This window comes from Panulirus ornatus, chromosome 36, assembly GCF_036320965.1.
Source record: "Panulirus ornatus isolate Po-2019 chromosome 36, ASM3632096v1, whole genome shotgun sequence".
NCBI lineage: Eukaryota > Metazoa > Arthropoda > Malacostraca > Decapoda > Palinuridae > Panulirus > Panulirus ornatus.
The window spans coordinates 4,893,927-4,907,421 of NC_092259.1; the positions used below are offsets into that span (position 1 = coordinate 4,893,927).

The window sequence follows — 13,495 nt, forward strand, 5'->3', positions numbered from 1 at the left end:
GGTGAAGGCATGTAGAGAGAATCAGATTGGGGAAGAGCAGTGTGTTTTCAGAAGTGGTAGAGGATGTGTGGATCAGGTGTTTGCTTTGAAGAATGTATGTGAGAAATACTTAGAAAAGCAAATTGGATTTGTATGTAGCATTCATGGATCAGGAGAAGGCATATGACAGAGTTGATAGAGATGCTCTGAGGTAGGTATTAAGAATATATGGTGTAGGAGGCAAGTTGTTCGAAACAGTGAAAAGTTTTATCGTGAAATGTTTTATGTGCGTCTGTTTGGAAACAACCGGTATAGACCCCGTTGCTCACCATTGTGAGACGAAGGGTATTCGAGTACTTAGTATTTCGAATAGTTGTTTCCTATTATACAGTCCCATAGCCTAGCGGTTAGCATGCCTGCTTCTTGCACAGGGTCCCGGGTTCGATCCTGGCTGTTTGAGGTTTGTATGTTCTATGAAGGTGCGCGTTCATATGCACTTTATTCGTATATATATATATATATTAGTGAGAGTTAGTGAGAGGACAAGAGCAAGGGAAGGAGTAGCAGTACTCCTGAAACATGAGTTGTGGGAGTATGTGATAGAATGTAAGAAAGTAAATTCTCGATTAATATGGGTAAAACTGAAAGTTGATGGAGAGAGATGGGTGATTATTGGTGCATATGCACCTGGGCATGAGAAGAAAGATCATGAGAGGCAAGTGTTTTGGGAGCAGCTGAATGAGTGTGTTAGTGGTTTTGATGCACGAGACCGGGTTATAGTGATGGGTGATTTGAATGCAAAGGTGAGTAATGTGGCAGTTGAGGGAATAATTGGTATACATGGGGTGTTCAGTGTTGTAAATGGAAATGGTGAAGAGCTTGTAGATTTATGTGCTGAAAAAGGACTGATGATTGGGAATACCTGGTTTAAAAAGCGAGATATACATAAGTATACTTATGTAAGTAGGAGAGATGGCCAGAGAGCGTTATTGGATTACGTGTTAATTGACAGGCGCGCGAAAGAGAGACTTTTGGATGTTAATGTGCTGAGAGGTGCAACTGGAGGGATGTCTGATCATTATCTTGTGGAGGCTAAGGTGAAGATTTGTATGGGTTTTCAGAAAAGAAGAGTGAATGTTGGGGTGAAGAGGGTGGTGAGAGTAAGTGAGCTTGGGAAGGAGACTTGTGTGAGGAAGTACCAGGAGAGACTGAGTACAGAATGGAAAAAGGTGAGAACAATGGAAGTAAGGGGAGTGGGGGAGGAATGGGATGTATTTAGGGAATCAGTGATGGATTGCGCAAAAGATGCTTGTGGCATGAGAAGAGTGGGAGGTGGGTTGATTAGAAAGGGTAGTGAGTGGTGGGATGAAGAAGTAAGAGTATTAGTGAAAGAGAAGAGAGAGGCATTTGGACGATTTTTGCAGGGAAAAAATGCAATTGAGTGGGAGATGTATAAAAGAAAGAGACAGGAGGTCAAGAGAAAGGTGCAAGAGGTGAAAAAAAGGGCAAATGAGAGTTGGGGTGAGAGAGTATCATTAAATTTTAGGGAGAATAAAAAGATGTTCTGGAAGGAGGTAAATAAAGTGCGTAAGACAAGGGAGCAAATGGGAACTTCAGTGAAGGGCGCAAATGGGGAGGTGATAACAAGTAGTGGTGATGTGAGAAGGAGATGGAGTGAGTATTTTGAAGGTTTGTTGAATGTGTTTGATGATAGAGTGGCAGATATAGGGTGTTTTGGTTGAGGTGGTGTGCAAAGTGAGAGGGTTAGGGAAAATGATTTGGTAAACAGAGAAGAGGTAGTAAAAGCTTTGCGGAAGATGAAAGCCGGCAAGGCAGCAGGTTTGGATAGTATTGTAGTGGAATTTATTAAAAAAGGGGGTGACTGTATTGTTGACTGGTTGGTAAGGTTATTTAATGTATGTATGACTCATGGTGAGGTGCCTGAGGATTGGTGAAATGCGTGCATAGTGCCATTGTACAAAGGCAAAGGGGATAAGAGTGAGTGCTCAAATTACAGAGGTATAAGTTTGTTGAGTATTCCTGGTAAATTATATGGGAGGGTATTGATTGAGAGGGTGAAGGCATGTACAGAGCATCAGATTGGGGAAGAGCAGTGTGGTTTCAGAAGTGGTAGAGGATGTGTGGATCAGGTGTTTGCTTTGAAGAATGTATGTGAGAAATACTTAGAAAAGCAAATGGATTTGTATGTAGCATTTATGGATCTGGAGAAGGCATATGATAGAGTTGATAGAGATGCTCTGTGGAAGGTATTAAGAATACATGGTGTGGGAGGCAAGTTGTTAGAAGCAGTGAGAAGTTTTTATCGAGGATGTAAGGCATGTGTACTTGTAGGAAGAGAGGAAAGTGATTGGTTCTCAGTGAATGTAGGTTTGTGGCAGGGGTGTGTGATGTCTCCATGGTTGTTTAATTTGTTTATGGATGGGGTTGTTAGGGAGGTGAATGCAAGAGTTTTGGAAAGAGGGGCAAGTATGAAGTCTGTTGTGGATGAGAGAGCTTGGGAAGTGAGTCAGTTGTTGTTCGCTGATGATATAGCGCTGGTGGCTGATTCATGTGAGAAACTGCAGAAGCTGGTGACTGAGTTTGGTAAAGTGTGTGAAAGAAGAAAGTTAAGAGTAAATGTGAATAAGAGCAAGGTTATTAGGTACAGTAGGGTTGAGGGTCAAGTCAATTGGGAGGTAAGTTTGAATGGAGAAAAACTGGAGGAAGTAAAGTGTTTTAGATATCTGGGAGTGGATCTGGCAGCGGATGGAACCATGGAAGCGGAAGTGAATCATAGGGTGGGGGAGGGGGCGAAAATCCTGGGAGCCTTGAAGAATGTGTGGAAGTCGAGAACATTATCTCAGAAAGCAAAAATGGCTATGTTTTAAGGAATAGTGGTTCCAACAATGTTGTATGGTTGCGAGGCGTGGGCTATGGATAGAGTTGTGTGCAGGAGGGTGGATGTGCTGGAAATGAGATGTTTGAGGACAATGTGTGGTGTGAGGTGGTTTGATCGAGTAAGTAATGTAAGGGTAAGAGAGATGTGTGGAAATAAAAAGAGCGTGGTTGAGAGAGCAGAAGAGGGTGTTTTGAAATGGTTTGGGCACATGGAGAGAATGAGTGAGGAAAGATTGACCAAGAGGATATATGTGTTGGAGGTGGAGGGAACGAGGAGAAGTGGGAGACCAAATTGGAGGTGGAAAGATGGAGTGAAAAAGATTTTGTGTGATCGGGGCCTGAACATGCGGGAGGGTGAAAGGAGGGCAAGGAATAGAGTGAATTGGATCAATGTGGTATACCAGGGTTGACGTGCTGTCAGTGGATTGAATCAGGGCATGTGAAGCGTCTGGGGTAAACCATGGAAAGTTGTGTGGGGCCTGGATGTGGAAAGGGAGCTGTGGTTTTGGGCATTATTGCATGACAGCTAGAGACTGAGTGTGAACGAATGGGGCCTTTGTTGTCTTTTCCTAGTGCTACCTCGCACACATGGGGGGGGGGGGGGGATGGTATTCCATGTGTGGCGAGGTGGCGATGGGAATGATTAAAGGCAGACAGTGTGAATTTTGTGCATGGGTATATATGTATGTGTCTGTGTGTGTGTATATATATGTGTACATTGAGATGTATAGGTATGTATATTTGCGTGTGTGGATGTGTATGTATATACATTGTGTATGGGGGTGGGTTGGGCCATTTCTTTCGTCTGTTTCCTTGTGCTACCTCGCAAACGCGGGAGACAGCGACAAAGCAAAATAAATAAATATATATATTCCTATGAGTCTATGGGGAAAATGAAACACAATGGGGAAATTATCGTGTTTCATTTTCCCCGTGGACTCATAGGAATATCTTGATCATTTATTTATTCATTCATTTATTTATTTATTTATTTATTTATTTTGCTTTGTCGCTGTCTCCCACATTAGCGAGGTAGCGCAAGGAAACAGACAAAAGAATGGCCCAACCCACCCACATACTCATGTATATACATACACGTCCTCACACGCAAATATACATACCAATACATCTCAACGTATACATATATATATATATATATATATATAAACACACAGATATATACATATATACACATGTACATAGTTCATACTGTCTGCCTTTATTCATTCCCATTGCCACCCTGCTAAACATGAAATAACAAATCCCTCCCCCCCTCATGTGTGCGAAATAGTGCTAGGAAAAGACAATAAAGGCCACATTCGTTCATACTCAGTCTTTAGATGTCATGTAATAATGCACCGAAACCACAGCTCCCTTTCCACATCCAGGCCCCACAGAACTTTCAATGGTTTACCCCAGATGCTTCACATGCCCTGGTTCAATCCATTGACAGCACATCGACCCTGGTATACCACATCGATCCAATTCACTCTATTCTTTGCATGCCTTTCACCCTCCTGCATGTTCAGGCCCCGATCACTCAAAATCTTTTTCACTCCATCTTTCCACCTCCAATTTGGTCTCCCACTTCTCCTCGTTCCCTCCACCTCTGATACATATATCCTCGTGGTCAATCTTTCCTCACTCATTCTCTCCATGTGACCAAACCATTTCAAAACACCCTCTTCTGCTCTCTTACCACACTTTTTATTACCACACATCTCTCTTACCCTTTCATTACTTACTCGATCAAACCACCTCACACCACATATTGTCCTCAAGCATCTCATTTCCAACACATCCACCCTCCTCTGCACAACCCTATCTACAGCCCATGCCTCACAACCATATAACATTGTTGGAACCACTATTCCTTCAAACATACCCATTTTTGCAATCCGAGATTATGTTCTCGCCTTCCACACATTCTTCAACGCTCCAAAATTTTTGCCCCTTCCCCCACCCTGTGGCTCACTTCCGCTTCCATGGTTTCATCCGCTGCCAAATCCACTCCCAGATATCTAAAACACTTCACTTCCCCCAGTTTTTCTCCAATCAAACTTACCTCCCAGTTGACTTGTCCCTCAGCCCTACTGTACCTAATAGCCTTGTTCTTATTCTCTTATTCACATTTACTTTCACCTTTCTTCTTTCACACACTTTACCAAACTCAGTCACCAGCCTCTGCAGTTTCTCACCCGAATCAGCCACCAGCGCTGTATCATCAGCGAACAACAACGGACTCGCTTCCCACTTTGTCGCTGTCTCCCGCGTTAGTGAAGTAGCGCAAGGAAACAGATGAATGAATGGCCCGACCCACCCACATACACATGTATATACATATACGTAAACACATGCACTTATGCATACACAGACATACATATTTACACGTTTATAATTCATACTTGCCGCCTTTATTCCTTCTCGTCGCTATCCTGCAACACATGAAATGACACCCCCTCCTCCCGCACACATGCAAGGTAATGCTAGGAAAAGACAACAAAAGCCACATTCATTCACACTCAATCTCTAGCTGTCATGTATAATGCACCGAAACCACAGCTCCATTTCCACATCCAGGCCCCACATAACTTTCCATGGTTTACCATGAGGGGGGAGGGGGTTGTTATTTCATGTGTGGCAGGGTGGCGATGGGAATGAATAAAAGCAGACAGTATGAATTATGTACATGTGTATATATGTATATGTCTATGTGTGTGTGTATATATATGTATTTGTTGAGATGTATAGGTATGTATATTTGCAGGTGTGGACGTGTATGTATATACATGTGTATGTGGATGGGTTTGGCCATTTCTTTCGTCTGTTTCCTTGCGCTACCTCGCTAACGCTGGAGACAGCAACAAGCAAAATGAATAAATAAATGAATATAAATAATTCATCTTGAACTCAATGTTTACTCTTCTTTCACTCACAGGCACAACATTGGTGGTGAATAATATGAGTATTTCACTTTTCATATTGGTTTGCCATTTCCTGTGCAAGTGAGTTAGTGCCATGAACAGACAGAGAAGACACCTCATGCACACCTATCCCATAGTTAACTGTCGTGTGTAATGCACCGAAACCACTGTCCCCTTTCCATAACTGGCCCCCAAAGACCATTCTCTGTTTCCCCTGGCTGCTTCACTTGCCTTTGTTCTGTCCATTGACAGCATGTTTTGCTCTCTGTAGACCACATCACTCCAGTTAACTCTATCCCTGCATGATCAGACCCTGAACACTTTAGATCTCTTTCACTCCAACCTTCCATTTCCAATTTGGTTTCATCCTTCTCATTGTCCCCTCCACTTCTCACACATATATCTTTTTTGTCCACCTCTCCTCACCATTCTCTTCATGAGTCCAAACCATTTTAGCATACCCTCTTCAGCTCTTTCAATCACACACTTTTTATTACAACATTTCCCCCCACACCCTTTTATTGCTTGCTTGATCTACCATCCTCACACTACATACTATCCTCAGGCATTTCATTGCCAATACATCCACCATCCTCTTCACATCATCATCTGTATAGCCCATGGCTTTCATCAGTACATCATCATTGGGACCACTGTACCTTCACACACACATTTTTGCTCTCCCATATAATGACCTCTTTTTCCACATATTCTTCAGTGCACCCAAGAACATTTAACCCCCCCCCCCCCCCTCTCTGTCTGATTCACTTTCATATTCACTGCCAAGTCCACTCCCAAGTATCTAAAACATTCCACTTCCTCCAAGTTTTCTCCATTTAAACTCCTCCCCCATGTAACCCATCCCTTTGCACTGTTAAACTGAACCTAATTATCTTGTTTTCCCTTATGTTTACTCTCAGGTTCCTCCTTTCACATAGTTTTCGTAACTCAGACACCACCTAATTCAGTTCTCACTCAAGTCTTCCACCTGTGTTGTGGCTTCAGCAAACAATTAAATCACTTCCCAGACCTCCTTCCCTTCATCCCCTACAGACTACATACTCTTTCCTCTTGCCAAAACCCTTGCATTTTTACCTTCCCCACCACCCTATCCATAGATAAATTAAACAGCCAGATCTATCTTTGCTTAGAACCTATCACCCTCCTCTCTACCTACTTGCACGCATGCCTTACACTCTTCATAAAAACTCCTCATTGCTTCTAATGACTTTACTTCCACACTGTATATTCATAACACCTTCCACAAAGCATTTCTATCGTCCCTATCATATGCTTTACTCAGAAAAAAATTAGGATCTGTATGTATCATATATGGATCTAAGTATTTCTCACACACATTCTTCAAGGGAAACACTTGATCCACACATCTCTATCACACCTGAAGCCCCAGTGTTACTCCATCAGTCATGCGTTGTACATGCCTTCACCCTTTCAATCACCATTCTTCCATACAACTTACCACATATGCTCAACAAACTTACACCTCTGATTATTTGAATGCTCACCTTTGTACCCTTTTCCCACGTATTCCCTGCGTGTCGTAAAAGGCAACTAAAAGGGGAGGGAGCGGGGGGCTGGAAATCCTCCCCTCTTTTTTTTTTTCCAAAAGAAGGAACAGAGAATTGGGCCAGGTGAGGGTATTCCCTCAAAGGCCCAGTCCTCTGTTCTTAACGCTACCTCGCTAATGCGGGAAATGGCGAACAGTTTGAAAGAAAAGAAAGAATGACATTATAAATGCATTCCGCCTGTTCCAGACACCTAACCATGATCCATACATATACTGAAAATTCTAACGAACGAATCAACAACACAGTCACACCCTTTCTAATCCTTCTGCAATACGATACAGTTTATCTGCCTTACCACATTTCATCTTACACAGGGCTTTCATGACCACCTCTTTCTCCACCAAAGCAGTTGCCATGATACTCTCACTTCGCATACCTCCCATACTCAGACACTGCCCACCTGCCACCCTATCATTAAATGCCTTCGGCAGTCCTTTAGAATACTCCATCTGATCTTTTCCTACCCCTGCACCTTACTCTTGGCCTCTTGCCATATTCTCTTGTACATATTCCAGTTATTAGGGCTCCTTCCCTTACACCTCTCTTTTCTTTCACTTACAGCTTTACTTAATCATTCCATCTTGATAGAATCACGGTGTCATTCATTTCTTCACATTTCTTTTGTTTTTCTTCTTTTCTTTCCTTACCTACACATAATGTGATTCTTCTCATTGCTTACGTCATCCAACACTACATTTTCCACAATGCCACCACATACACACAACCTGCAGGTTGGATGTATTTAGGTGTTTTGTTGGAGTATTGAAGCAAGTAGGATTTATTCCCATGCCTTCCTGTTGATGGATGAGACTTCTTTAGGTTTGTAATGGTAAAATAAGTCATTTGGATATTTAAACAAGCAGGAAAATTTGTGGGCTGTTAACTAAGAGTGCATCAGTTGATGTAAGCCACCATTTTAGGTTAAACAGTAATAGAATGCTTCTTAAGAAAGCTTTCTGAGACTGTTTATTTACTCAGTTTAAGTGCTACCACATATTTTCTTCATTTTCTCATTTCAAAATTATTTCTCTCCCTCATTCATTCATAGTATTTTGATGTTTTTTAATTGGGGAATAATAGAGAGTTATTCTGCTTCTGTGATTTTATTTCTGGGATTTCAAACATTTATAATTTTGCTTTACTTCATTTATGGACAATCTATCCTACAAAGTTTTCTGATTGATGTCTAAACGTATATTTAGGTGTTCATCATTGAAAATCCAAAAAAAATTGATAGCCATGAATGAAATATTAAAAGAAAAGTTATACAACTAGATTAGTTCCCAAATGTTTGTACTTTTACGGAAATGTAATAAAATTAGAAAAAGTTACACTTTCAGTCAAGACATAAGAATTTAAGAAAAGGGATAGATTATTGGGATGAGGCACAATGGAGGAATGAGATCTCTCACTGTTGTTGTCGTCTATATTACAGATTATAAAACAAGTTTGATAATGAATTTACATTTGAAGGGAAGTTGTGCATTACAGATTGTTAAGCTAGTTATTAGTGGAAGAGTTATGGTAAAAAGGGAACTATTCAAAGGAAATTCATCATCCTAACATTTCATACCATTTTCTTCGTATTACTGAAAATGTAATCTTTCGTTACAGATATTAAGCCACATCTAGCATCAACATAAATTTAATTCAACTCTCTACACCTTACGAACTCATTTTTTTTTTTTTTCTTTTTTTTTTTTTTTTTTTTTTTTTTTTTGCCGCTGTCTCCCGCGTTTGCGAGGTAGCGCAAGGAAACAGACGAAAGAAATGGCCCAACCCACCCCCATACACATGTATATACATACGTCCACACACGCAAATATACATACCTACACAGTTTTCCATGGTTTACCCCAGACGCTTCACATGCCCTGATTCAATCCACTGACAGCACGTCAACCCCGGTGTACCACATCGATCCAATTCAATCTATTCCTTGCCCTCCTTTCACCCTCCTGCATGTTCAGGCCCCAATCACACAAAATCTTTTTCACTCCATCTTTCCACCTCCAATTTGGTCTCCCACTTCTCCTCGTTCCCTCCACCTCCGACACATATATCCTCTTGGTCAATCTTTCCTCACTCATTCTCTCCATGTGCCCAAACCATTTCAAAACACCCTCTTCTGCTCTCTCAACCACGCTCTTTTTATTTTCACACATCTCTCTTACCCTTACGTTACTTACTCGATCAAACCACCTCACACCACACATTGTCCTCAAACATCTCATTTCCAGCACATCCATCCTCCTGCGCACAACTCTATCCATAGCCCACGCCTCGCAACCATACAACATTGTTGGAACCACTATTCCTTCAAACATACCCATTTTTGCTTTCCGAGATAATGTTCTCGACTTCCACACATTCTTCAAGGCTCCCAGGATTTTCGCCCCCTCCCCCACCCTATGATCCACTTCCGCTTCCATGGTTCCATCCGCTGCCAGATCCACTCCCAGATATCTAAAACACTTTACTTCCTCCAGTTTTTCTCCATTCAAACTTACCTCCCAATTGACTTGACCCTCAACCCTACTGTACCTAATTACCTTGCTCTTATTCACATTTACTCTTAACTTTCTTCTTTCACACACTTTACCAAACTCAGTCACCAGCTTCTGCAGTTTCTCACATGAATCAGCCACCAGCGCTGTATCATCAGCGAACAACAACTGACTCACTTCCCAAGCTCTCTCATCCCCAACAGACTTCATACTTGCCCCTCTTTCCAAAACTCTTGCATTCACCTCCCTAACAACCCCATCCATAAACAAATTAAACAACCATGGAGACATCACACACCCCTGCCGCAAACCTACATTCACTGAGAACCAATCACTTTCCTCTCTTCCTACACGTACACATGCCTTACATCCTCGATAAAAACTTTTCACTGCTTCTAACAACTTGCCTCCCACACCATATATTCTTAACACCTTCCACAGAGCATCTCTATCAACTCTATCATATGCCTTCTCCAGATCCATAAATGCTACGTACAAATCCATTTGCTTTTCTAAGTATTTAAATATTTGCATCATGCTCACACCAACAGATAAAAACCCCTGATGGTGATATGTGCTTGACTCAGTCTGATGAGTTCATGAAACTAACACAATGTGAAAAGCATTCACCTGAACAGGTCTGTATGTACTTAAGGGTGTGTGCATTTGATACTGATATGTGATGTAAACAGGCCATTTAAGGAGGGTTTCCATGGGCCACCTAACAGAAGCAGGAAATGGCATATAAAACAGGTTTATTCACGTGTGCCAGTCTTGTTAGTACAGATAACAATAATGTGAATAAAGTAGACAATTATCGTATGTTATTTTGGTTATTACTATATTGTTAGAAAATATTGATTGGTTACAAATTGATCTACTTTGTGGGCATTTCTTTGCAGTCTGATAGATTTCTTGCCATTCTTCTTCATGGGATGCATTGTAATACTGTAGGAGCTTAGGACACTCTTACAGTTTATTTGTCTTGTAGCCACTGAGGTAATGTCACTGATTCCAATCATTCATGCTTTTGCCAGCAAAGTTAAGTGCTTTCTTACCAGCAGTGCTATCTATTGCAGTATTGTAGAGATGTCTGGGATTCTGTGCATGTAACATTTGGCCATATGCATGATAGTTTTCGTCTTTTGCTTTATTTTCTTTGTTTCAGTGAATGTATAACATTATTTAGTAAGAAATATTTATATCACTCATTATGTATTATCCTCTTCATGAGCATAATTTTGATATTGGATCTTAATAGTTCCTGACAAAAACAAAAAATTATAACCATTTATTGCTACTTTACCATCTTAAATTTAATGTAATGTCTGAAAATAATGTAATATTTTTGGCTTAAGTAACTTTCATGTCTCATGTTTTTCTGCCACTAAGACTGATTTATCTGTGCAGGTTTTTGCTTACACCAAGAGGCAGCAGATTATGTCTGATGACAATTGTTTAGATGCCTCCAACCCTAGTGGACCTGTAAAGCTTGTGCGCTGCCATGGTATGGGTGGAAACCAGATGTGGACGTACACAGAAAAGGTAAGGTGGCTAGTAGCAGATGAAAGAAAAAAAATAGGTTATGTGGTCATTATTTGTGTATCAAGGATACCATTTTCATTCATAGTTTAATTTCCACATGCATTTGTGATGATAGAGGTATGTAGAGTTACATAAATACACAAACCCAAGGTTCAAGTGTGGTGGTCTAGTCTAGAAAAAAAAAAAGGGGGGGGGGTTGTCCACTTAAAAGCAGTAGAAGAAAAGGATAGCAAAGCAAAGGCTCTCTCCCCACCTTCAAGCCCATGCCAGACAGAAAACAGGTAGAAAAAAATACTTTACTCAAAGGAAATTTTTATAGGAAAGCCATTAGGTAGAATGAACATGAATATGTCATGCATCCCATCACCAGCAACATACATCCCTTCACTTTTTGTTATAAGTACAATCGCAAAGAAAACTTGAGCTCCGGCATCTGAATTTTTCATGCCTGTAATATTCTTGATGTTGAAGAATGACACAATAATTCTTGTTTAATCTCCCAAACCAGGTGACGTGGGTTAATCAATGTTGTATGTACTGCACCATGACCAGGGAGAAATCAGTGGTTAAGCTAGCATGATATACCAATGCATTATGATGACTGATTAAATGAATTATTCAGTACCACAGAGAGAGTTGTGATGATCAAGCCTGATTTTGGAGATATTAATAGTGTTCCTTTGAACAATTATTGGTATTTTCTGGGAGCTTATTCCACACATCAGTAATGTCGGTGGTAAAGAAATATTTTGTACAGTCCAGATTAACTCGGTAAGTTTTAGTTGCTACCATAAAGAAAATTTCGGTGTTAACATTGTCGAATCCTTTAATGATTTTAAAGCATTATAATACTTTGCCTTGTGGGTGCCTCTTGCTTAGGGAGAGCAACTTTAATTTTTGCAGTCTCTCCTCATATGTATTGTTGCACAAGGAAAGGATCATTTTAGTGCTCTTTGTCATGCTGCTTCCAATTTAATGGGTAAAAACGATTAGTGGTGATATGTAACTATGTTTCAGTGCATTATTACAGGACAGCTAGAGACTGAGTGTGAACGAATGTGGCCTTTGTTGTCTTTTCCTAGTGCTACCTCGCACACATGAGGGGGGGAGGGGTTTGTTATTTCATGTGTTGCGAGGTGGCGATGGAAATGAATAAAGGCAGTCTATGAATTATGTATATTTTATTTTGCTTTGTCGCTGTCTCCCGCGTTTGCGAGGTAGCGCAAGGAAACAGACGAAAGAAATGGCCCAACCCACCCCCATACACGTATATACATACACGTCCACACGCGCAAATATATGTACATGTGTATATATATATATATATATATATATATATGTATAGGTATGTATATTTGCGTGTGTGGACGTGTATGTATATACATGTGTATGTGGGTGGGTTGGGCCATTCTTTCGTCTGTTTCTTTGCACTACCTCGCTAACGCGGGAGACAGCGACAAAGCAAACTGGCCATTCTTTCGTCTGTTTCTTTGCACTACCTCGCTAACGCAGGAGACAGCGACAAAGCAAACTAAGTAAGTAAATATGTAACTAGGTTACTAGGTAAGATTTGAGCCTTTTGCATACTTTTTTACACTATCTGAGGTATTCAGGTAAGTTTGTCAATAAATTTTGACGTGCAAAATAAAAAAATTTCTCCCAGGTAATACTCCTTTTTTATGGCATTTTACATTCAGGTATGGATTACTTTGTCTTTTCATACTAGAATTGTAATAGAAAATTCCTTGTAGCATTTTCATTTGTTAGTGACAGTGTACACATATGGGGAGTATTGCTGAAACTTTATAGCACAGTTAAAGGGTTAAGACCATTTCTGTCAACAAAATTCATTGACAAACTAAGCATTATTCGTGTCCTTAGCCGGAAAACCACTTTTGAAGGAAGGTATAAGACTTTTGCAACTCGATCTATGTACTATAAAAACTCAATCCTTTATAAAAGAAATACTGTGAAGTGTTACTCTATCATGATAGTGACAGTGTACACATATGGGGAGTATTGCTGAAACTTTATAGCACAGTTAAAGGGTTAA

General features: G+C 40.6%; 1 protein-coding gene across 4 annotated transcripts in view; it reads left to right on the forward strand.

The window, feature by feature from the left end:
• The window catches only part of Pgant5 (polypeptide N-acetylgalactosaminyltransferase 5), an 863,494-nt gene that overhangs the window by 829,966 nt on the left and 20,033 nt on the right, over window positions 1–13,495 (forward strand). For 3 of the 4 annotated variants that reach the window (XM_071683219.1, XM_071683217.1, XM_071683215.1), the window contains one exon: window positions 11,308–11,442. In XM_071683219.1, the coding sequence (XP_071539320.1) occupies window positions 11,308–11,442 (135 nt within the window). Of the gene's footprint in view, window positions 1–11,307; window positions 11,443–11,950; window positions 12,738–13,495 lie in introns of those variants that run through there. The other variant, XM_071683218.1, reaches the window with a different exon arrangement.